Source organism: Battus philenor, unplaced genomic scaffold, assembly GCF_028537555.1.
Source record: "Battus philenor isolate CCGP_79_NKW_IND1 unplaced genomic scaffold, ilBatPhil1.0.hap1 SCAF_25, whole genome shotgun sequence".
Lineage (NCBI taxonomy): Eukaryota > Metazoa > Arthropoda > Insecta > Lepidoptera > Papilionidae > Battus > Battus philenor.
Genome location: NW_027181688.1, coordinates 9,911,577 through 9,936,826, shown reverse-complemented (window position 1 = coordinate 9,936,826; position 25,250 = coordinate 9,911,577). Strand labels below are relative to the sequence as shown.

Below are 25,250 nucleotides of genomic sequence, written 5' to 3'. Positions count from 1 at the left end.
ACACCGATTAGTGACAAACACAGAGTGTTAGTTAGTTAGTAGTTAGTTTAGTTAGTTATTATAAGTTAGCTACTCGAATGAGAGCACAAACAATCGCAGAAGAAAAGATCCAAAATCATCGACTTAGTTCGAAAAATTTCTTGTCTGGAGTGGCAGTGGGCGGTGCACATGCCTCGTGCTGCCGATGGCCGTCGAGGTCGAAAGGTTCTCTAGTTGCGACCACGAGCCGGTTGTCTCGGCGCGGTAGCCCTTCACTAGGCGGATCGCCGACATAGCCGATGGATGCGGGCAGTGCAGGGCCGGTCATCGTGGCGATCTTTGGGGGCGGCCTATGCCTTGCAGGAGGCATCCATAGGCTGAAAAGAACAATATTCCTCCTAAAAAATCATATACCTTCTGCTATTATCGGTGACGTCCCAGATAAAAAACTAAACTTCAATGCGCACGTCGCAAACGTGCGAAAAAGGCCCCTCTATCCGTTTCTAAACAGCGGGAGTAAATTGTCCTTGTCAAATCAAATTACCCTATATAAAGCTGTAAAAAGACCCGCTCTTGTATAATCAAGCACGTACTTATCGTGCAAATTCGCTTGTCATTCATAGTCTTCTAGGTTTGAGCGCAGAGCCACGGGCGCGCTGGAATAAAACCGTTATAAAGACCTGTTCGTAGACTTGGAACGGCCAACGAGCGACCAGTTCTAAGAACGGACATGGATCGCTGCTTGTAGGTGCCTACAAAACAATCACAACCGGCATGTTCAAATGCCGCGCCATTTTGAAACCACAACATTCGCCTTTCGACGACGCGACGACTACGACGTAAAAGGCATCATAAAAAGATATTTTGCAGCCGTTCTAAAACAATCGCCCGCATTGGAATCATGAACGGCTCGTGTATCATATGGGCTCGCCAATCCCAGATCCTTCTAAATAGAAGCGATACTGGAAAAAGTAGTAAACTTAACCAGGCAATAACAGCTGACAAAGTCAAGGTTCGGGAGATAATGCTATACGGATATTATCTTCAAGTGACGGCCAAGCTAGGTATGGTATAGGTATAGGTATAGGTATGGTATAGGTGAATCTAGGTGAAACTGTAGATCCTGGCTCGAGTCGAGGCTTCCTAGGAAGCCATCTACCATTAAAGAGGTTTTAAGCTGAGGGCTCTCAGCGCCCTGCCCATTTCATTCGCGGAATCTGCAATTGCCACCTAGACTGCCATGCAAATCAGGTAAAAAAAAATCGTACACCTGTTCAACACAGCGACATCTAGTGTAAATAAGTCAAGTTATTTGTTTTCTTAAATCAAAATGCAAAGATGGCGCTGGCTTTAAATATACTCAAAGGTTGAACCAACTCTATTAATATATCTATCCAACTCTATTACATATATATCTCTGATAACATAGTTCTGAGGATGATGATGAAAAAAACTACCACTATACAAGACAATATTTGCTATTCGTATAATAAATATTTTATTGTTATAAGTATTTTAGTATATTTGCCGCATAAAGTTAATATACAGCTTTTTTTGTAATCAACTGAAAGTGTTAGAAGATTTCAGCTAGCATTAACATAAAAATTCGATATTATTTAATTCAATCCCAGTTCACAACTATCGTTGTTATCGAATGTTCTGATATATTAATATTGATTTTTGGTGCATTTTTAGACTAACATTATGCATAAATGAAACCATGTTCTTACATAGTTATCATTAACCAATTGAATAAAATTGTGCATTTTATGGCATTAACTTTGTTCGGCGAATACAATACAGAAAAAAATACGGCGCAATAACGCCATGCAACGTTACTATACGTATAGTCACATCAAATCTTATTCAATTAATTTCTTAATGGAATAATAATCTCTTTTTTTACTACGATAAACGCTTTCTATAAACTGTGATTTCTATTATTTTTAAACAGTTTCAATTGTAATTATTTTTATGACATGTTTTTCCCATATATATTATTTAATAATATAATAAAACCATATAATCTAAAATATTTTTCCTCTTGCCTAGAAACGTGCGTCAAACGTCACACCGCAGTTAGTCATCTATAATCTATCTCTAAGTTATCTGTAGTACAGAGGCCAAGCGAAGCGAGTTTAGGAAATGCACGGGATTTGTACTCTGTTGGAATAATACGTCATCTCTTATTCTTCGGTGATTTCATTTATTCGTTCGTAATTTCTGCATCAAAAAGCGTTTTCGGTTAGAACAGTAAGTAATACGGGCTGATATAAAGCAGTTTTTATCCATATGTTACTAGTGCGTTGTTTCGATGGTGTAGTGCTATACAAATGCATAATATAACCTTTTTACGCTTCGCATAAATCTATGGGGCAGTAGCCTTGTAACTTGTGTAGATGCGAGTGTTGCAGTTTTGAGAAGCGGATACAGTCGAAAAATAGTTGTGAAAACGTAATAAAATCAGTGTGTTGGAGCAAAAAGCGTTTGCCGCGCTTCGCGAACTGTTTATTGATGCGTCCATTGATATTTCGCAGGCAGAATGCCGGCGGCGAGAGGGGTCAAACGGACGGCGTCCAAATCATCGGCCGCAGCACCAACAGGACCGATTAATAAGAAAAAACGTGGAGGTAAGCATCTTAAATATTGTTACGGCGTGTTGTTTTCTTTACATTTTTGTTCTACGTCAATGACCTGTCAAAGCATGATGGCGGGAAACGCGTCGTTTAGGTCGAGATTTTAGTTGGCGCTAAATATGTTTTAATTAATTCAACTAGTTACCCATATATAATTCACTTAATAAATACTAAATCGCCTCTCTGTTACTATAATAATTGTGTTATTCCTTTAAGTTACGTAAGCGTTGATATCTAAATGATTTTTTTTTGAGGTTAACATCAACATCCCCGCTATATACAGACTATTTTTTTACGTTTAGTATAATACGCCCAGAAAGTATTTCTAGCGTGTTGTAATACAGTAAAATTTATTTTTAGGTCGAGTCGTTTATTATAAACACTTGAATAATGCAATTGAAACATGGCGCCATAATCGTTATGGAATATTTTGGCGCGAGTGATATCGTGTACAAGCAAATCTCTATTGCTGTAACATTAGCTTATATCTAGTACTGCAAAAAAAAATTAATCGATATCAGACTTAAACTTTACCGCCACTTTCATTAGTTTAATAAACTTATATTATGAAATAAAAGTATATTTTTTACTTCTTTATTATATAGAGCTTAGTAAAATTTTAAAAGGTAGCGCATGTATTGATGAATACATACAATAAGATAAATCACACTGGAGATTTTACTAGTACATTTATACAAATTAATTGAGCATGTTTGCCTTTTCTTCAGTGAAAGTAGATTTACGTTTTTTTAGTGATTCCTATAGAATGGACTGTTTCATTTGAAACTTAATAACATTTCTCCATAGCACATTACACCTCATGTACACAAGGTTGACATTTCCAAGTTTAAATAGACATGATAGTTTATCAGTTTTGTTACATCATAATTCAATAAAATTATGTATAAATTTGAGAATTATTACCTAATCTTGCACTATGACATTTACATATAAGATAATATTCTTTACAATGTCCGACATATATAATATAAACAATTTTTTTTACATTCATATGGTGTTTTAAAAAATACCTCTGCAACATTATTATGCAGTTTCTCTATAATAATGTGAACATAACTGTGAAGAAGTATAAAATAAGTATTATATTTTTTGCATAAAAATTACTTGAAACTATTTAAAAGAATTGTTGTACTGAAGTATTAAAAGTTTATTTAATTGACAAAATAATTAAAAATGGTTAACAGTTTTGACAAATGGAGAAAATAGTAACTAAGATAATAGAACCTAAGATATAGGTAAATCAGAAACTTCAAGTCAAATTGTGTTTCGTCATTGGGTGTTCATAAACTGTTTTACAAAAAACCAAAGCTTTCAGAGAAATGTAGGAACTCAGAAATTTGCTTAGTCCTGTATATATAACTGCTGGTCATTCCGACAACACTTCAGAGAATGTTTTCTCCTGACATTCTTGACATAGTAGATTGACAGTAATTCCTGTTTTAAATTGAGACAATATATAAACAATATATCTTTTTAGTACCTTTAATGTTCAGTTAACTTAAATTACATGTCCAAAAAACACAAGTGGTATTATATATCAATATATAAGAAACTTAAATATTGCTTGTGCATTTTACAGTACAAAACATGCAGAATATTTACTTAAAAAGTGAATAACTTAAATCTTCAATAACATACTATTTATTTGTTATATATTTAAATATAAAATCAAGACTTAATTGGTAATATAAAAATAAATTTCTGGTAACAAGCCCTTGGTTGTCGATCTTTAAGGCTATTTCAGCATCTATCCCTGACGGAGAGCTAACGTGAGGCTTGCATGCCTTATGCTGTACTTTAAAAGATTTTTGTGGCTCTAAATAAACATAGCCCAATTCTTTGAAATGCAAACATAGATCAGGATTAACTAACCAATATCTGTCTTACTTATTCTCTGGTGATGCAATAGCCCGGGGGCTTTTATAGCCTCATCGGAGCTAAGTTCATGGAGCGGAAGGATCCATGAACTTAAATCAACATCTGAAAGCATAACTGAAATTTACTGCCACCTTATTATTCAAATTTAAAGGAATTATCTTGAGAAGTAAAATTTTGTTTGAGTCCTTAATGGTGGATTTTAACAAATTATTCTTTACAAGCGATGATCTAAAGTATTTAGTATAAATTGTAATCTGTTTTTAAACAATATGTACAAACATGGTTGTTGGGTTTACACTTTAGTCATGTTCACTGTATGTGGGACCAGGGGCCAATTCAGACTTTTGAATGCAGGTACAGAGCAGTCTTTCTATACACCCTTAAAACCCTCATATGTTAAGTTTGAAAACAACATGCATCATACATATTTTATTTTTATTATTTATATGGTGTCAATAAGATTTCTGTGTTTTTATTTATTTTTTAAATACATATTTGATTAAGGCTCACAAAACATTGCAAATTTTGAAATATGGCTTGCAGCTATCTAGGAGGATGGCGAACCCTAATATTTGCTAAAAACATTAAAGTCATCACTTCAATAACTAAATTATTTATAAAAATCTATTGTATATACTATATTCTCAAACAAATACAATTGTTAATATTTTTTTTCAGTAATTTTAACCTGGACATGTTTTATTTTAATAAGATAGTATAAAACATACACAAACAGGTGACATATAAAGAAGTTACTTTTTATTCCGGTATTTACACATACATTAATTATCTCTTTGTTCTATGTAAATTGTTTATACTTAAAGATATATTTATTCTTTCGCTCTACACAAAAGCCTGTTTTATGGAAAAATATAAGAACTACAGGTCAGTGCGTATTGAGTACAGAGATAAGTAACAAAAATAGGGTAAAAGTAGCATTGTATATATTTTATGGTATATGCAATAATTTAGTAAATGAATATACACCTATATTTTATCTTCTTGTCAGACATCTCAAATTTTGGATGAAATTTCTTCTTGACATACATCACAAGTCGTTGGCAACTAAGAAGGATCTGCAATTTAAAATGATAGCATATTTTTTTATTTATTATTTATGACTTTTTATGAATTTTGTTATTTATGACTTTGTATTATTATTTGCATATTGGTAAATAAGATAATTTAGTCACTGAATATAAAAAATAAGGGTTGATAAGAAATAACTTTAAAGTTTTTTCTGACGAATGAGCTTATATTGGAATGTGACAGGCCAATTACTTCTAGCTGTACAAAGTCTGTAGGAACAGATCATTACGTCAGGGACTGATATTAGAATGTAAACACTTTTTTTATTATGTTATCATTATGCCATTCATTAATTGACAAAAAATGATCTGTACATTCACCCCTTTATAGTTTTTACCAATTACCGTATAGATTTAGCAATTACTGATGCTAATGCTTTTACACCTATAACCATAAATCAATTACAAGGAACCATATGTCTTGCACACACAACTATTCGCAATTCTGATAAGACAATTGTAATAGCACATAATCTATTTAAATAGCATTGTGTATATCAAAAACCTGTAATGAGTTTGTGAGTCATCTTTGATAATTGAATTGTAATAACCTATACAATGCTTGCTATATACACAAGGAAAACAGTTATAGAAATCTTGTTTACACAGTAAATTTTGAAGCCAACACATTTAATTACAACCTGTATTCATGTCGAACATTGATAGCTTAGCAACAAAGACTGGGACTTGAGTTCGATTCCCGGAATACAATCTTATATAGTTCACACTATATGCATTAATTATATAGGATTTTGACTGCTAAAAACAAGTTTCCAGAGGTTGGGCTACTGGATCCCCTGCGTACCATAACACAACACTGTCTGTGTCAACATACCTGCCATGCATGGCGATTATGTTATATCCCCCTATAGATATCTTTGGTGGAGGACCATGTTTTGCAGTGGGTATCTATAGCGTGAAAGAATAACAATGATGTATTCATGTTAAATATGTGTTTGTAACAACTTGATTTTCCAATTATCAATTATTTATTTATTTAATACTCTAATATGTATTACAAAAAGTAAACATACTCCCAGTGCTAATTTTTTTACATGGTTAATTCTTGTATAAAAATTCAATTGACATATGTAAAATTTCGAGACATGTTCTAAAATATTAATAAAATCTTGTAAGATAAAAATAAGAACTTACATAAGAAGTAATAGTGAAATTGTAATACAATACATAAATATTAATAAAATAACTTGATGTTTATTACAATATAGAATATTGAAATTATTGTACAGTGAAAATTCAATCATGAGTACAAAATATAAATCGCAATAAGGAATAAAAATCCAATTTGCTAGTAACTATTCAAAACTACCTGATAACGTTAGATGACCCAGGTTCAGATCAGCATGAGATGTTTATTATGAATTAGATCAATAATTCTATCATTGGTACATATGTCAGATATGAAGACGTCTAGCAGAACTGTTGTGTTTGAATTGCAGTAAACAATTTATATATTTTAGCCTATATTTCTATATATTTTGTTTACATCATAGAGTTTCATAATAATTTTGTTCCGTATAGTTGCAACTTGCAGTTGCATAGGCCTTCCGCCAATTGCATCCATCTGCCATTGTCTCAACCAAAGCATGTCCACTACAGATCTTATAAGACAAATGTCTGTAGGGTCCACCTTTCTTCCTTATTATATTGCCTCGGAGTCCATACAACAGTGGACTGTGTCCACTCGTAATTTCTTTTTATTTATATGTGACCGACCGATGCCCATTTCAGCTTTATACTGTAGAGCTGTATACTCTTTGACACAACTTTCATCTTTGATCTTTTTTTGTACAATTTTAGTAGCAATGCATGCTTCTTTCCGTATTTATAGTTGTAGATAGATGATAAATTCTAAGCTTATGGAAATGTTTCTTTGTTAGCATTCATGTTTCATTTCATTCATTCATTGCATCTCGAAGATGAGTATGATAAGGATGCACCCTATGTCATCACTGGCAACGCAATGGTCAAACACCTTCCTTTTTATGAATTACTGTGTTTTACACTTACGATGCAGATGAAATAACAGTGATATGTAATGTATAATTTTTTTTTCATCTATAGCAGTGCAATTGACGATCCCAAATGCACTAAAGAAGAAAGGACGCGTGTTCACATGTGGACAGGGAGATGTGGGACAACTGGGCTTAGGCGAAGACGTTGTCGAGACATGCAAGTGAGTAGAAAAATATTTATTATTTTTATCTTATTTTTTAGCTAGTTCTGGGTTCCCCATGATCTATCTTCGACCAGGACCCTCATCGTACATAATCATTTCGTCACCATTTATCAATTTCCAAAAATCTTTCGATTTCATTATGTCAATGTTAATATATATTCATAACTGTTCATCTCTTCTGATCACATGAGAGAACTCGTGGTGCCCAAATTTTAGGCTTTTATACAAAATTCTGGATGTACTCAGCTTTTTGCAAATGGGTCAAAATTGTTTTGTGGTCAATTTACAATTTTCAGCTTCACTGCCGGTGCTTTGAACATGGGAGTCACTCAGAAGCCATCAATCTTTTTGTTGTTTATTTGTTTGAAAAGGATTCGAATGTTATTAATTAAATACCATTTGCCTATATAACTTATTATAAGAAAAAAATAAGAAATCAAATAATCACGCACCGGCGTAAGACCGAAGATACGAAAGAAATTCTCTCTATCAATGTCGGGGTCTCGGGCCACCATTTCTTGTGCTCATATTGCAGGCGCAATAAAAAAAAAACAATTAAAGGATACTAAAAACCAATAGTTCACCAAGGAAGCTAGAACGTTCAAGCGCAGTGCAAACAGGTTAGTGTGTTACTTCGCGCGATGCCGACGAGTTCTGGCTCATAAAAGTTGGTTGGTAGGAATCTCGCGCCGGCGCTACACCGGCACCTAAGTTGTTAACTAAGTAGAACTTTACTTGAAGGTAGCAGTTTTTTAGTCCGTGTTAGTTTTTCAATTACCTAGGTGAGATTTTATGCGGTGCCTATTCAACGAATAAAAAAAAACTTTGATTTCCGAAAAATATTTTTTATAACTTTTCGACAATTTTTTTTTTCTTATTTTTATATGGTCGCTATCCACTGTTGTATATGTGTAACTTTTTCAGATTTAACCGCGTGTCGGCGCTCGGAGACAACATAGTAGATGTATGCGCAGGGGGAATGCACACTGTTGCACTTGACGCAAACGGCAAAGTGAGTAGCATGCTTAAAAAAGATTTTTCATAAAACCTTTTTTTTTTTGAACGAAATTAAGTAATTTTGATAAATTATATCAATAAACAAACCAGTCTGTATAATGTGTTATATCGTATTTGTGCTATATAGTTTTTATATATGTATATTTTGTTATATCTCTTGATAAAACCGCCCATTGTACTTTTGTCTTTACATTTATGCAACTATGTACATATTTTGTAGCGTGTACAATAAAGAATATTAAATTAAAATGATCTCTCTTAAATACGTTACTTTATTATTTTTTATTAAAATGCTACAGGCCAATAACTTCTGACTGTACAAATCTACAGAGACAGATAGTAAACAATAATCAATTTTAATATGTAGTAATACTAATTTTAAGAATATATTTTCTTACTATGTTAATATTGTTATTATATTTTTTTCTGAACCGTTATTTATAATATTGTTATTGTTTGGTAATCCTTAATAAATAAAATTTATTAATTGTTAACGAATGAACAATACGTTGGCTCCATTATAGCTTTTACACCTATAACCAATCATCCTGTATAAAAACTGGGGCAATAAATAATCATGTTTGAAAATAGATAGTCAAAACGTTCGACAATAATTTAACCCCCTAGAGCGTAGCCGCGTGGGTGCACCCTTGGGGGTTATTTGATGAATAAACAGCAAAAAAAAGTTTTGTTTACTGTGTTCAATTCACAACTTTGTGAACATATAGATAAGAGCTATTTTTACATAATAGTCAAGTAACAAGGTATCAAGTCGAGTTACATTCTCAACGTTTTTTAAATAAATTGTACAGGATGATTACAATTAATGTATGTGACATCGTATTAAAAATCAATGGTTTCAGAAATAATAAATAACGTGTTGATAATATGGTAAGAATAAACTTTATCAAAATTGTGATTACTACATAATAAAATTAATTATTGTTTAGACTTTGTACTACCAGAAGTTATAGAATTGTCGAATACTAATAGAAAAAATAAATTAATGTTGCATATTTCAGTGATCAATTCATAAAGGTTGTTTGGAATAAGAGTTTTTACTCTTTTCCAGAGTTTTTACGCTTTTAAAAATTTTATTCCTTTAACGCAATACCTTGTATATAAATAAATGTATGTATGGATTGATCTTTTTGTGAACATTATATATATTATGATATCCAACATATCTAGTATGTTATATATAATGACTACCCACTGCTTTTCTTTCTATTTCTATTCTATTTTATACTAATTATTATTTTATATATTTATATATTATTATTGTATTTAAGAAACCTTTATTCTGATGTAAATGTACTATAAAAATAACAATATATATCTAACATTAAAGTAGGTCTGTTTATTAATTCTTACTTTGACATACATGAGTAAGTCATAAATGATTTCATGTAAACAATAAAGTAATTATAATTGGATAAATATTTTTTTAATGATGTATATATGTTTGTAATATTGTTTTATGTCTTTAATTGGTACACCTACTTTTATTATCTCTACTCCGCACAAACGGTTAACTGGTAGAGAATGGCTTCGGCATTAAGGTCACCTTTATAAATAAATTGTATAAAAAGTGTTTAACTGATATTAATGTGTATCTATTTGTCTAATTACTAGATAATAATCTACTTTTGTACATGTCTTAAATAAGCACCTGGTTATTAGATTTTTTAATTATTATTACGTTTAGTTGTACCATCTTAATGTATCTGTTTCTGATGTGCTTTTTTAAATAAATAAAATAAAATTTACACAGGTATGGACTTTCGGATGTAACGACGAGGGAGCCCTAGGACGCCCAACCAGTGACGAGACAGATGAGGGCACAGCCCGAACAGTTGCCCTGCCTCATAAAGCTATTGCGATCTCTGCTGGTGACTCACACACCGCAGCCCTGCTAGAAAACGGAGAGGTCTACGCATGGGGAGCTTTCCGGGTAAAGTAAATTATTATATTTAATCGCCACTTTGGTGGGCCCCCACTTGGTAGACTGACGACAAGGGTAAATTTTTGGGAGTGTCTGATGTCTTGTAGAGGGAGGAGTATGATTGGAGCTTTGCTGCGAGATGAAATGAAATAAGGTGCTCTGCTAAAAGACCAAGGTCAATGATTTAGTTTGAAGAATTGGAGTCGAAAAGTTCTCCAATGGCGACCACGAGCCGATAGATACGGCGTGGATAGCCTATAGGTAGACCAATGGGCATAGTTCAGGTCCCGGGAAATCGCTGGATGTGGGCAACGCGAGACCGGTCTTTTGATGCTTGCTTATTTAAAGTTTTTTTGTTAAGAATATAATGGAGGCATTAATAAATAAGTATAGTCAAGTAACACTTTGGAATACGACATAATTTTTTTAATTTTTTTTTTTTCAATTGAATTGCACAAATATCTATCCATAGTATTTTGTAATTTTGTAACAATAATATGATTAAATTGTTAGTAACTTTAAAGATTTAAATGTTCTAAACACATTTAAAACATGTTAATTACTTCACATTTGAAAAGTAAAGTGAAAATAGTTTTTATTTGCGAAAAAAAATTTGTACTTGTCTTTCTACCCTGGAGACAGAGCATAATCTATTTATTTTAAATAAGGATGCCAACAGTAAAATATGACTTCGGATAACAATAATCGAATTTAATATCAGACCTTAAAATAGACCTAATAAATTAATAAATGAGATAACATTGTACAATTGCAAACAATTAAATTAAAGTATTTATTGGCAAATTCCTATATTTTTATTAAGAAAACGTTTTCAGGTACATTATTGAAGTAAATCCTCAACACTCCCATCTTCACTTATTAGTAATGTAATAACATATAGCTGGGCATTGGGCAACCCAAGAACTTAGACTGCAGACTGTCACCTGTATTTCATAATAAAGAAAAAATTTTCACAGGACTCACACGGCACTATGGGTCTGGTAGTCCGCGGCAGAGAAGCACAGGCCTGCAAGGAACCAGTCAGAATTGACATTGGAGAGACAGCCGTTGGCATAGCCTCGGGTGGAGATCACCTTGTCATTCTATCTGTAAGTACCAAATATGTATATACATATATATATATATATGTGTGTGTATATATATTTATTTATATATATAATTGAGAGCATTTCTAAAATACATATCAAATACACCTTACACTTTCTCATCCTCACTCTTAACTCCTCTCTCTTTACACCATATTACATTCTCTGGATGTATAACATTACTAATGCGGGACCCTTCCTCCCTGAAAATGGTGATAATTTTTTCATTTAATATATTTTTAAATTCAAATTCAAAATGTTTTTACTTAAGTAGGCATTTATGCACACTTTTTGATTACTATAATATTACTATGACCAATTACTACAATATTATAAGTTCAAAGTACCACCTGCTCGGAATTCTGATCTGAGAAACGATGACCAGAAACAAGTTTCTCTTTTTGAATGAAATTTAACAATTTTTGATGTGTACATCAGTGGCGTAGCTATGGTATTTGGGGCCCGGGGCAGATTGGGGCTTGGTGCCCCCCCCCCCCCAAGAATCTAAATTCTTTATTTATATATTTTTCACATTTTGGTACAATTTTTTATTTTTTGCCCCTAAAATAGTAAAAAATCTGAAGCTCAATTTTGTTTTTTTCTTTAAAATTTTAAAGAAATCAAAATATTTTTTTTTCTTAAAGGGACATGATCCTCACCCTTTTTGTATAAAACAAAAATGTGTTTCCAGAATTTTTTAAACCTTTTATGGACCCATCTTTGTGGTAAGGGAGAGGATCATGTCCTTAAATGTTGAATATATATATATCTTCTTGTACATTTCATGAACACAGATATGTGTTTTGTGATTTAGAGCCTTTTTAAAAAAACACTTTATGTGTTTTGCGAATGAAAGGCTTAAACACTGTGTATATTATAATTTGTAACCGTTTACTTTTTTTAATGTTCATGTTATTTAATAACTTTTTTAGCACAAAAATAGTAAAATTCGATATTCTCTTTATTCAAAAAAAAAATCCAAAAAAAATTATTTTCAACTTTGGTGCTCCCCTGCTTGTGGTGCCTGGTGCGGCCGCCCCGCTCGCCACACCCTAGCTACGCCACTGGTGTACATTATAATATCAACTATGTGAATATATCAACATACTAAGTTCCCCATTTTGGTATTCTTTGATTTATTCAGTAGCATACTTTCAATTTTAAATTTAAAACTAAGAAAAGGATGAGCTTTACATATCTTGTGGAATTTTGTTATATATGCACATACTCAGCCCAATAAAGGGTTTGTTAACTTTTTGAGAAGAAAGGGTGTTACAAGTTTTAATTTATTTCTTATATTTATTGATTGTAGGTAATATGATATCAAATAAATATTGTGTAGCAACCGTTAGGACACCAATTTCTTTATTAAAATCTGTTTCTAGCTTTAAAATTATAAATAGCTGGCACAGCTCACAGAAAGTAGTTACAATATACAAGTAAAGTCATACTAATGTCTGTTAATTTCAATTATCAGCAAAAATCCATCCGAGTTTGTTGAGCTCTTCTGTTTTGAACTGCCATAGCTTTGAGTTGAAGAATGTCGTTGTAGGTGAGGAGTTCCATCTGATTATAGTTGTAATTGACTTTTCCAGTATACTTCAAATCGGATAATTTTTTTTAATTTTGTTACAGACATCAGGGTCTGTGTACACTATGGGGTGTGGTGAACAGGGTCAGTTGGGTCGATTATCCCAACGTTCTGCTTCAAGATTTGCCAGACAAGGCTTCAGTAAGTATTCCTTCATTTAAAAATTACGTCATCTCTAAATGGTATATCAAATCCCAGGGGAACACTGTAGTTACATTTGTATTGTGTATCCAAACCGCGACAAGTAACTGAAAAATCCAATAAAATATTAAGATTAGATCTAATATTGTATATACAAGTTTTTATTAGTAACAGTCCCTGAGCTTCTTAGAATATTATTTGTCTACATTGATAGCTGAAGTCAAGCCACAATTTTAGTTCATCACCATCGAAAGCAGAAAAATTTTTATAAAGAAGTATAGTATAGACCCTCTTTTAATCACCCTTGGACCCCTGAATGTCCGCCTGGACCACTTGGGAAACTAAGGCCCTCTTTGACAAATAGACTGTAAAACTAATATTTGGTTAAAGAAGATTAAAATGCTGGAACAATAATCACTTTTTAACTAACCCATTTAATTAAAAATTTCATACAATTACATTAATCTCCATGTTATACAAAAAATTAGTTCCAAGGTGTCCACTCTAGAACCTTTAAGACCTAGCAGCTATCCATTAGTATCTATGTATGGCATATAGGTATATCAAAAAATATTTTTTATTAATATAATTTCAAGCCTTTACTTCTATTACTAATCATTCCATATAAAATGATAATTCTGAAATATGTTAGATTAATTGACTTTTTCATTGCAAATGCTAATATTTAAATATGTAGGAATCGGAATTTGAAAATGATTTTTCTTACTACATCATCATTATGTTATTTATTATTTCTGTAACCATTATTATATATGTAGCGAATGAGCTGCACTCCTCGAAAGTTTATACATCTATTTTCAATCACCATATATTTAAGTATAATGCTTAAATCAGTTTATATGATGTATATGGGTTATTGCAAATCTTAAGTGATTAAATTTTATAATGAAATCTGTTTGCAGGCGCTTTGCTGACTCCTTCGAAGGTGATACTGAAGTGCGGCGCGTCACGCGTGTGGGCCGGGTACCACGCTACCTTCGTTCTGGACGCTACCGGCGACAAGGTCTTCGCGTGGGGTCTGAATAATTATGGACAACTTGGTACGTCATTAAAAACAATGTCTCAAAAGAAAGTTTATGTTTGCTTATCAAAGGTTAGAATTAAATCTACTAACTTAGTTATCCTATGATCAATTTAATGACTTAAAAAGTCTTTATTCGAACTTTTACAATTTATTTGCAAGCAATTTAAGTTCATTAAAACATTTCGGATTTCGGCCTATCATAGAGCAGAGGCCTCTTGGCCCCTCGAATGACCTCCAATGTCAGTCAGCTCTTACCTGGAGCCACGTGGCATAACGACGTGCTTAGTTGCTTCTCCCATCTTCTGGCTTTTCGACTTCGACTTCTATGTCTGACCTGGGTGTATCAGACGGTCACCCTTTAGCTCCATTTTTTTTTATTATTTCAAGTCAGTATTTTGGTTAGCTTTGGTATTCCCTGTGTGTCTCTATTTCTTCAACTTTTTTGAAGTGTAACATGCAACAAAAGTATAGTTAGGAGTGTAACATGCAAAAAGTACTACATGCAACAAAAAGTGAAAGGGGAAACCTACATTCTGCGTCTTCCAACAGCCTTTGCAAGGTTGTTGGAAGACGCTGATGATGATGTCATACATACATATTGGTAGACGTTCTAAATTAGGGTTGCCAGTTCGATCATCCGCAAACCGACCAATCGCTGGACTATACTAGTTACTTTCGTGGAACTCATCATTCTTAAATCAATTCAAATACCGGTATTATAAATAGATTAATTGTTTTCAGGCATAACAGGTGAGAAACGGCGGACAGTCCTATACTCCCCGACAGAATGCGATGCCTTCACTCGGGCCAACGTGACGTGGAGCTGGGTGGCTTGCGGACAGCACCACAGCTTGGCACTCGACTCCAATGGACAGGTTTACGCTATTGGACGCACGGAGTACGGCAGGTCAGACTTTATACACTCAGTAATGTTTTTGTGAATAAAAAAACTTCACAAGTAGTCATAAAAAATACTTTTTATCGGTCTCACTTAGAACACAAAACCTTTGGAAATAACTAATAATTGCTATTTTAAATGAAATCAAGACATGATGCTTAGCAGCTACTTGAGTTTACTTGTAATAAACCGGTTCCAAATTGCTTTTATCACTTTTTTTTTTCTGTTCCTGTCTTATTCACAATCAGTCAGATTATAAGCTGATATTTTGTGTGAAGTACGTCTTTGCTTTTATCGCTTGAAGATATCTTTATACATTACATTTGTTCTGACATGACTTGTTTTCAGTCACCGTGTTTTTGGTGATCATTGGACTGGTTATATGTGTAAAAGGTTTAGAGTGATGAACGTAATGCTCATCTAACAAAAAGATTTAAAATTGATACACCTATTCCAATAACTCTGTACAATATAGTGATAACTCTAAAATAAGTTATGTTAGTTTATATATTTATTATAATGCTAACTTGAAATACTACGAAGACCCTAGGGACAGATAATAAACAATTATCAATTTTAGTTGGCTCAGTGTAATTTCTGGCAGTGGCATTAATAGATGTGGCCCCATCAGAATCAAAATGTTACGTTTCTCGTTCGAACTCTGAATGATGTCCATAATAAGCAGAATTTTTATTGTCTCATATAACATGTAACCAAACATCCTGTATGTATGTTTGAAAAACGTGTTCGCATGTCTATTTCTCTCTTTAGATTGGGGTTGGGAGAGCGAACTGAAGACGCTGAGGTGCTGGAGCCTGTCCCGACGTTGCAGAGCCGAAAATGCGTGAGCATAGCTACCGGCACGAGTAACTCCTTTGCAGTAACAGACGACGGTAACAATCACCTTACCATCATCAGTATACATTCATCATTTCTTTACATATGCCTTCCTGTAATGCTCACATTGACATAAACTTTCCCCATAGATCCCCAATAAAACCTGTTGGATCCATCTTTCATCCATTGTCTTCCAACAAATTTAACAAGCCATTCCGATAATATTACACCAATTTAAATTAAACATGAATACATACATCCAAAATTATGCCACAATACAGACACTAGTTTGTCCATGTTAAGAATGCAGTGGTCACTACATGCAATAGGGCACTTTTCCAGTTCAAATACAATACAAATTGCAGAATTACATCAGATTTCACGCTGTAGTTCGTCTGCGTTAAAAATGTAGTTCTTCGTTACATTTAATTAAACTCTACCAGATCCAGTATAAAATATGAACTCCAGAATTACACCACATCATATATTAGTTCATTTGCTCTAAAAATGTAGTGCGTAATTGCACCCAATTGAACACTATACACCAGATCAATTTTAAAATGAACTGAACTCTAGTATTGCACTGAACTACACACAATAGTTCGTCTGCGTTAAGAATGCAGTGCATCATTGCACACAATTGAACACTTTACACTGGTTCAAGTTAAGCAGTGACTAAGCAGATAACGACAACCTACATTTTTAACGCGAACGAACTATTGTGGTTATTCCGATGGTTAAGTTAGTGTTCCTTTATTCAAATTTGAATCGGTGCAAAATGTTGAATAATCTGCCGCATTGGATTCTAAACGCAGACGAACTAATTTATAATTCTCTGTAATTCTGCACGCAAATAAATTATAAAATTTACATAATAAGTTTTTTTATTAAATGCGTGTCTTTCCCAGGTGAAGTATACTCGTGGGGCATGGGCAGCGAGGGCCAGCTGGGCACAGGCGCCACAGCAGACCTGAACGTTCCCACTCTCTCCAACCACAAACCCTTCGAGGGCCGCCCTGTTACCAGAGTCGCAGCTGGTGGACAACACACCGTCATTTTACTGGTAACTAAAATTCCAAGTTTTTTGAAGCTTCTCTTTAATTTGTTTTTTTTTACTGTGGCATAGAAACTTAATATTTATACAACCAGCAAAATTATCACTAAATAATGTTATAACAATATATAGTGATATTTAAAAAATTAGAGAAAATTTCATGAATATTTGAAGGCAACTGAACTATTTTACAGTAAAATAGCTAAAAACAATTTATTTATATTTATTTAATGACTACTAAAAGGTCCACTTTAGCGAAGGGATCATTATAGGTTATTTTGAATTTTTTTCAGAGAAACCAATGAAATTCGAGGTTTTACTTATTTAGTAATATTAAATTGCAATTGCTCTGTATTTATATACATATTTGGTTGCCCACTGTTTACTTCATTAAATGCCCCTTGAGGGAGGTATTACGTAAAATCTTTGATGACCTCGGCTAAAGGAATATTCATACCAAATTTCAAGTCATCTTTATGGTTTTTAATTTTTCTGTTGTACACAAAATTATGAAGTTTATTCTTATATAGACTGGGCTGATATTTTGACTTTTCGTTTTTTTTATTTATGAATATAAAATTTCAAAAAACATAAAATTAAAAAATTGTTCTGGCCGTTCTTTAGCTATAAATCGTGTAATTAACAACTTTATTATACATATGTATAATGAAGATGTGATGCAAAAACTGGTCAATTAACTCATCTTAAGTGACCAGAAGTGTCTCCATCATAAGAACTAATATTTTAAATCTTTACGCATCTAAATCCCGAGCGAAATCGTCGCTATTGAAATGTAGTGCAAGCGATAGTTGCTACGTGTAGCGTCGACTGCCAAGAAAACCAACAGATCTGTACTTAATCAACTTTGTATAAAGACCAGGCTCCCCTCCGTCTGTGCAGGCCAGAGATCTGTAAAGGCAACAAAATGTTGCTCGTAGCTTGACAAAGGCATTCCAGGAAGGCGCGACCCTCTGTAATAAAGATAAATGAGCAGGAAAAAGGCGCAAAACATGTGCCTTGTTTTGTTTTTCGAAATCTTTACCTTCCTTTACTATTAAAACAGTTATATGTTATTTAGTTATTAGATAAACTCTTGACTTGTTTAATATAATAAACATTTAAATTACAGGAGGAACCAAATCAACCGTCTCCCTCACCGGAGGACACGAAAGTAGAAGAACAGGAACAAGAGAAAATTAAAGAAGATGAACAGAAAGAGACGGAGAAGCCGCGGCTTACAAAGAGACAAAAAAAACAAGAACAAGACGAGGAGATATCCTCCACGTCAACCGCCCAATCGGCGGAGGTAGCAGAAAAAAAGCCACAGGTGGGAATGGGGAAATTCCGGAGAATTTAATGAGATTTTTTCTTAGTAAACTCCTCAAAAAATAAGACAAATTTTGTAATGAAAGAATTTAAAATCAACCATCATCACATCATTTCAGTTATAAGCCATCCACTGTTGGACATAAGCTCACTTTAAAGCAGCTTGAATCCAGCATCTTTCAGTCACCTTGTTAGTTCTATATATAATCATAAGTATTATAAATGAGTTTATTCCTATTGTCCAACAAATATGTAAGGGAACTAACGTCTGGTTAGAAATTACCTAATTTTACTATCTTATATCTTCAAGTTATATTATGATTAAATGTATTTGTACTCCCAGACACATCCCTATTTCAGCTGTGAGACATCCACTACTGGACATAAGCCTCATTCCATAGATTTCCAGTTGGAACAACCTGCATCTAGCATGTTCCAATGACATTAACAAGGTTGTCAATCCACATTGTGGGTGGACACCCTGCACTGAGCTTGCTCGTTTGTGGTCTCGATTTCAAAACCATAAGACCTGAGCGACCAACTATTGCGCTATGTGGTCTGCCCACCGTCACTTCAACTTGCGAAATCACTGGACTATGATGATTATTTTCATTTGTCTACGGATCTCCTTTCTGATTCAGTCTGGTAAAAAAATCCTGAGTTTATCTCTCTATGGCTGTTGAGCAACTGTGACTTAGCCAATGAGATTCGGATACCAATATGTCTTGTAAAGAGTAGTAGCAGTGCAATCAGCTATGCTGATTGTGGCGAGCTATGGGTTTGAATCCCTAAAGTGGTATTTGCCAGTTGGTATCAACATAAAATTGTTACTTTTGTGAATTGTTGAAGGATATGAGAAATAACACTAAACATCCTAGAGATATAAGACACCAAAACAGCCCAAGCCAAATCTTAGAAAATTGAGTCCCAGCTGTGGACAAAGTTTAAAATTTCGTCTATCCCTACTTATGGTAGTGTACCCACTTGTATCGGATACCATAAGTGAAATATATGTTGTCCTTCACATCTGTAATCACATTAAAAGGCAATGCTTAAATTTTTTTTTAAATACACTTTAGAGTGATGTACAGAATTAGAACGGAAACCTTAGGAAAAAAGGAAAATTTAATTGGCTATATTATAATCATTTGAAGCAGATAAACAAAGTCACTGACGTAGCTCGAAAAATTGCTTGTCTGAAGTTACTGTGGGTGGAGCACATCTCTCGCGTAACTGACCGCGGAAGGTAGTTCCGGCGTGGGTCGGTCCCCCACTAGGTGGACCGTGATCTTTGTGCATGGCCTATGCCTTGCTGTGAGTCGTATCGGCTGACATGATGATGAAGCTGTTCATAAAATGATCAGTTGAATATTTGACCAATATTGTATGTGGTATTTAGAAAAAACGTGGGACTCCAGCAGCGGTCCTGGTCAACGAGGCCCAACTGAAAGTACCCAACAAACGGAGAAAGCGAAATTAGGTTTTCAACATTCAACAACATATACATATGTAATATTGTACATGTTGGCACTTGTTAAAAGTATATCAATCAATATTTAATGCATGGGTTTTGAATAATTACAAAAAATTTGAACATTTAAATGTTTATGGAGATATTATTAAAAAAATGATTGGCAATATATCTATACTTTTAATTTAATTCACTAAAACAAAAACAAAAATTTAGAACTTTTTAACATATTTGTAGAGTATAGCATATATATATATATGTGTGTGTAAATTACTGATGACCCAACAAGGTCATCTGCCAATCTTGAGGGTGATAATCATAATGTATAAAGGTTTATATGTGTAAAAGCATCTAAAGTATGAGTGTATAGTACATTTTTTAAACTTTTAAAACCTCTCTTTTAATACTCTGAAATATGTTACATTATTTTTCTACTGGAATGTGACACGTCAATAACGTGTCAGTCTGCACAGACAGACAGTAAACAATGATTAATTTTAATACATAATCGCTTTTTGTTACTATATTGTCATAAAAAACATTTGCATTTTGAATTGGTGTTATGCCATACATTTTTTGATAGCATGTGAGGTATATATCCATTCTTGTAAAGATTTTACAGGTATACCCAATTATTAACAGTAACTATATTTGTACATTGTGACAAAAATGTCAGACAAGTACAATTAAAAAGAAACTGGAATCTGATTGAGCTTCCCTATAATGTACGGATTCCCTTCCTCCTAAAGCAACGAAAGTTCCAAACGCGAGTTGATCAGAGAAGAGTCCACAAAAAACTTGGATGAGTTTTTTTTATGGTTCCTCTTATAATATCTTTAATACAATTCTTCCACAAGTCTAATTATAACTTGAAATAAATTTTCAAGTTTTAATAGGATTGTTTTTACAAATTTTATTTGATTAACTTCATAAATCTATTTTAAGGAATTGTAATGTATTGTATCTTACATAGTTGACCACAAAACTATAATAGTATAGTAATGTAAATTAGTGGTTTTGAAATAGTCTGTGGATCTTCAGGGAAATTTTGTATTGTTCAGGAGGTCAAAAGAAAATTTAAATCAATTAATAAAGAACGCTCATACGACTTTTAAGTTGTAACACATTTGATTTTTTGATTATTACATTTAAATATGTATATTTATATTCGCATACTTATCCTCTTAGAGGGCCATGGAAAATATTAATTATAACATGGGTCAAAAATGTTTAGCACCACTGATTTTAAGATTGTGGAGGAAATGTCATAGGTACAATAGATATTATGATAGATTTCCTCTTTATATCTAGACAAGGCAAGGGTCAGGTGTGGGTTGATATTTGAAAATTAACATGTAATTGTTATTCCTGTTACTTGATTTATTACTAGTAATTATTGAATAAAAGCAAATTATAATATACTAAATGTCCCACAAACGCTTCACATGGCTCGCAGGGCTGTGGGTTCATAAAAGACATTAGAAAGTTATCAAAAAAAATATATTAAGTTTATTATCTATAAGAATTATAATTTGAAAATATGCATTTATATAATGCCCCTAAACCCAGCATGCGAGTGGAATTTCGTAAAATCATTTTATAGATGACCTCTATGGTGAAAGTTACAGAGATATAGCGATAAATTAGTTCGTGGGTTAAGATTTTTTAAATATTTTATACAGATAACACTAATGAAGGTATTAACTTTTTACGAGTGTCAACAAAGTTGTATGCGGTAGTTTATTCGTAGTTAATCATTGAATGGATTAAGTAAAACTAACTTCAGGTAAAAGTGATTGGATTTGGTGGCAGTTGCATCTAGTTGTGTTTGTGACGTCATTTTAAATTAATTATATTAAGTTGGGTGGTTAAGTAAGTAGTGTATAATTTGGAATAAATAGATTTGAAATAATTTACGTTAATATTTGCAGAAGTTAAACGGAGATGAGCAAAAGGAGTCGGCTATGGAAGTTGACGAAACAGGTGAGTTTTTAGTAATTAATAATATAAATAGAAATGTATGTTCATGTGTACAATGTTGAAATATAATATAGATAAAAGAAAAAATCAATTCACTTGGTTATTCTTTATGTACCTTCACCTTGTGACTCTTTCCATAATTACATGTGACCCATTAGATATATTCAAGTGATCTATTATAAAATTTAAATTACCTATTTTATAATTTATAGTAACCCATTTCATAATATCAAGTGAACTGCTTGATAACTGTGACTCAATTTGTCATTTCAAGTGACTAATTTAGTACTTTTATGCATATACTATTTGGTCATTCCATGTAAGTGACACATAGTGAACCAATAGTTAGTCCCTTAATTATATGCCATTGTATCTTTATTTGCTTAGTTCATGGATTTGAAATTTATTTGCAAATGAAGGCAATAATATGGAAATAAATTTCCTACAATAACATCTCTTACCTATACATGGTTATTGATTTTGACCTGTGGCCTAAAAGCCGCCATACTACTTTCTAGAATATAGCTAATATATTCTATAATAAACATAACAAAAAATATTTCAGACAAACAAGACAATGAAGACAAGAAAGATGAGGAATTACCAGAACCAGAGAAAGAATGTGAAGAGATGGATAAACAGAACGACGACACTGAGAGTCAACCAGAGGAGAACAAACCAGACACAATGGACACATCCAGCCAGGAGACAACGGATAGTGATTCCAAGCCAATGGAGACGGAGACAGCTGACAATACGGAGGACACGCAGAGAGAAAGCACAGAGGTCAATGGAACAGAAGCAAAAACGGAGAAAATAGACCTCATACCAACTGACAACGCACTCACTACCTCGGCGTGATGTTAATATAGCAATATCGGATTTAACCGGATAGTCTTTGACATAAATTTTATTCGAGCCAAAAGGTGCACATCTAGATAAATAGATTAAAATTTATGTGAAAGTTATATATGTGAAACACAGTTTCACGGAGTGAGATGCTTTTGAATTTAACATTGGATTATTCGGTAATGGGTGAGTGGAACGAACATATAACACATCAAACGGCAAATGCAAAGAGTTTGGGCAGAATATATTCACTCACAATTTGATAGCAAACAGTATTTATAAAGGAATGTACTAGAGGATAGATTCCCATTTTATATTTGAAAGATTTTAAAATGTATGCAAAGCCATTTAAGTTTCAGCGGTAGAGTTTATAGATATCCTGGCATTCTGCCTGGGCTGTATGCGTGCTTGAATGATGTGTATTTATTTTTTTAAAGGCGTTTTTTTAAATAAGAAGTGTCTTAAGGTGTGTATTATAACATATCTCTACCTATTTGCACAAATAGTATAATTAATGCTAAACCCACGTAGGTTTCTGCTTACCCCGTCGGCATGATGTTAGTATCACTATCCGGTTTTGTTATGACCACTCGCTGTCCCTGATGGAGAGCGATGACATCTTGATATTCGAAGTTTGATGATCCTCTGGAGCTTGTGTACTCGGGAACATTCTGAAATGTTTCTTATCTCGTTGCTTGTTTGTCAGATGTTTCGTCTGTAGATTTAAATATATATATTGATTTAGATTTAATATAATTTTTTTTGTTACAGTTAGTGTTTTGGACGTTTATTAAATTTCAGTTGTACAATGCATAAATAGAATAAGCTGGGATTGATTTAAATGATTTAGTAATGGAACAAGCTCAGTCATGCAAGTATATATACAAACTTCGAATACTATAAACACTTTACAAATGATCCGAGTTGTGAAACATAGTTAAATGGGCCCGTTTGGAGAGCGTTTTTAAAAACGCCTTAATAACCTAACAAGCGTTTTAAAAACGCTGCACGGACGCGCGGTTGTCCCGATCCACTCTAGTGCCGGGATTCTAATATAGAATGAAGTTGCTAGATTATAAATAATATTAAGTGTCAAAGTAAACGCGGCTCGTGGCGAGAGAAAAAACATCCGGGAGCATAGACAATCTAGGTATAGATGACAGTTGTGTTGGGAATAAAAATGTTTTATTTTATATAGAATTTTTTCGTGCATGATTCTTAAAAGTACAAATGTACGTGTTTCTTTCTCGCGACGCTATATTTCTTTATTGTTAACATAAAAATGAATTACTATGTATTGTGTTCCGATAATAAAAGAGTAGTATACAGTTTGACTGAGTTTATTTATTAAGCACCTTTGTATTCTTATAGCACTTACTTAGTCGTTTAAAGATACTAAGCTCTTACCAAGCCTACTTAAGTTCACCACCAAGAGTAGCGGTAGCTTAGTGCTTACCGACCATCATACAATCGGTAGACGTGGGTGTTTCGCGGCAGGCTAACAATGGATGATGTGTAGCATCTTTTCTGCCAATAGCCCTCCACTGCAAGGTATAGGTTGCCCCCAAAGATAGTCATGATAACTAGTTTTGCGCTGTCCTCATTGAGCGTCTTCTGGCCACCTTAACTATATTGTCGATCCACCTAGTAGTCGCCAATTAAGAACCTTTTGGTCCCTGCGGCCATCGTTTGCATGAGCTATGTGTACCCCTACAGATGGACAATTTTTAAGCTATGTCAATGACCTTAGTTCTTCTGCGACTCTCCATTGTTCTCTGGGTAACCTTAAGCCTTGTAAGGCCTAACATAAGATATCAAATCCATATGTAATGACTGGCAACATTGTTCAAAGACTCGTCTTCAGACATTACGATATTTTGGAATTAATGTCATACAGAACTTGGAGCAACAGTGTAAAAGATAACTAGGCTACTGAAGGTTTGTATTTCAACATTACCACATTGACATCCAGAGATCAGATGTATGCTGAAGAATTTTTTTCAAGAAGTTAGGAAAGTGACTTCAATCATTCAGCCGTAGAATCCATTGTTGGTCATTATCGTCCCTCATAGATTTCTTTTAAGACCGGTTGGAAGTGACGAGCTTCCAGCTATGCTTGTAGCTAGACAACCTATGTTGCTCTTGTGCAGTGTTTGGTTTGCTCACTGCCACTACAACTTGCCAATAA

General features: G+C 33.4%; 1 protein-coding gene across 4 annotated transcripts; it reads left to right on the top strand.

Moving 5' to 3' along the window:
- Positions 1 to 2,102: 2,102 nt before the first annotated feature.
- On the top strand, positions 2,103 to 24,393 carry LOC137924958 (regulator of chromosome condensation-like). 4 transcript variants are annotated; one of them, XR_011107620.1, is made up of 15 exons: positions 2,103 to 2,232; positions 2,517 to 2,609; positions 7,688 to 7,799; positions 8,727 to 8,814; positions 10,594 to 10,773; positions 11,742 to 11,873; positions 13,506 to 13,602; positions 14,526 to 14,663; positions 15,389 to 15,554; positions 16,317 to 16,438; positions 17,291 to 17,445; positions 18,566 to 18,763; positions 20,162 to 20,242; positions 22,165 to 22,216; positions 22,779 to 22,815. XR_011107620.1 is itself a non-coding variant. In XM_068768374.1 (14 exons), the coding sequence occupies exons 2-14, from the start codon at positions 2,522 to 2,524 to the stop codon at positions 23,072 to 23,074; spliced, it is 1,824 nt and encodes a 607-aa protein (XP_068624475.1). In that variant the 5' UTR covers positions 2,103 to 2,232; positions 2,517 to 2,521; the 3' UTR covers positions 23,075 to 24,393. The 4 variants fall into 4 exon arrangements, 2 of the variants coding, with proteins under 2 accessions (XP_068624475.1, XP_068624476.1); XR_011107621.1 differs by lacking the exon at positions 22,779 to 22,815 and having other exon boundaries at positions 20,162 to 20,302; XM_068768374.1 differs by lacking the exon at positions 20,162 to 20,242 and having other exon boundaries at positions 22,779 to 24,393.
- Positions 24,394 to 25,250: the final 857 nt, after the last annotated feature.

Bases quoted from the DNA above. Each gene is read 5' to 3' on its own strand.
- LOC137924958 (XM_068768374.1), top strand. From the start codon at position 2,522: ATGCCGGCGGCGAGAGGGGTCAAACGGACGGCGTCCAAATCATCGGCC. The intron at 8,815-10,593 runs GTGAGTAGCATG...AAATTTACACAG, and splicing joins CACTTGACGCAAACGGCAAA to GTATGGACTTTCGGATGTAA. The intron at 17,446-18,565 runs GTAACTAAAATT...TTTAAATTACAG, and splicing joins AACACACCGTCATTTTACTG to GAGGAACCAAATCAACCGTC.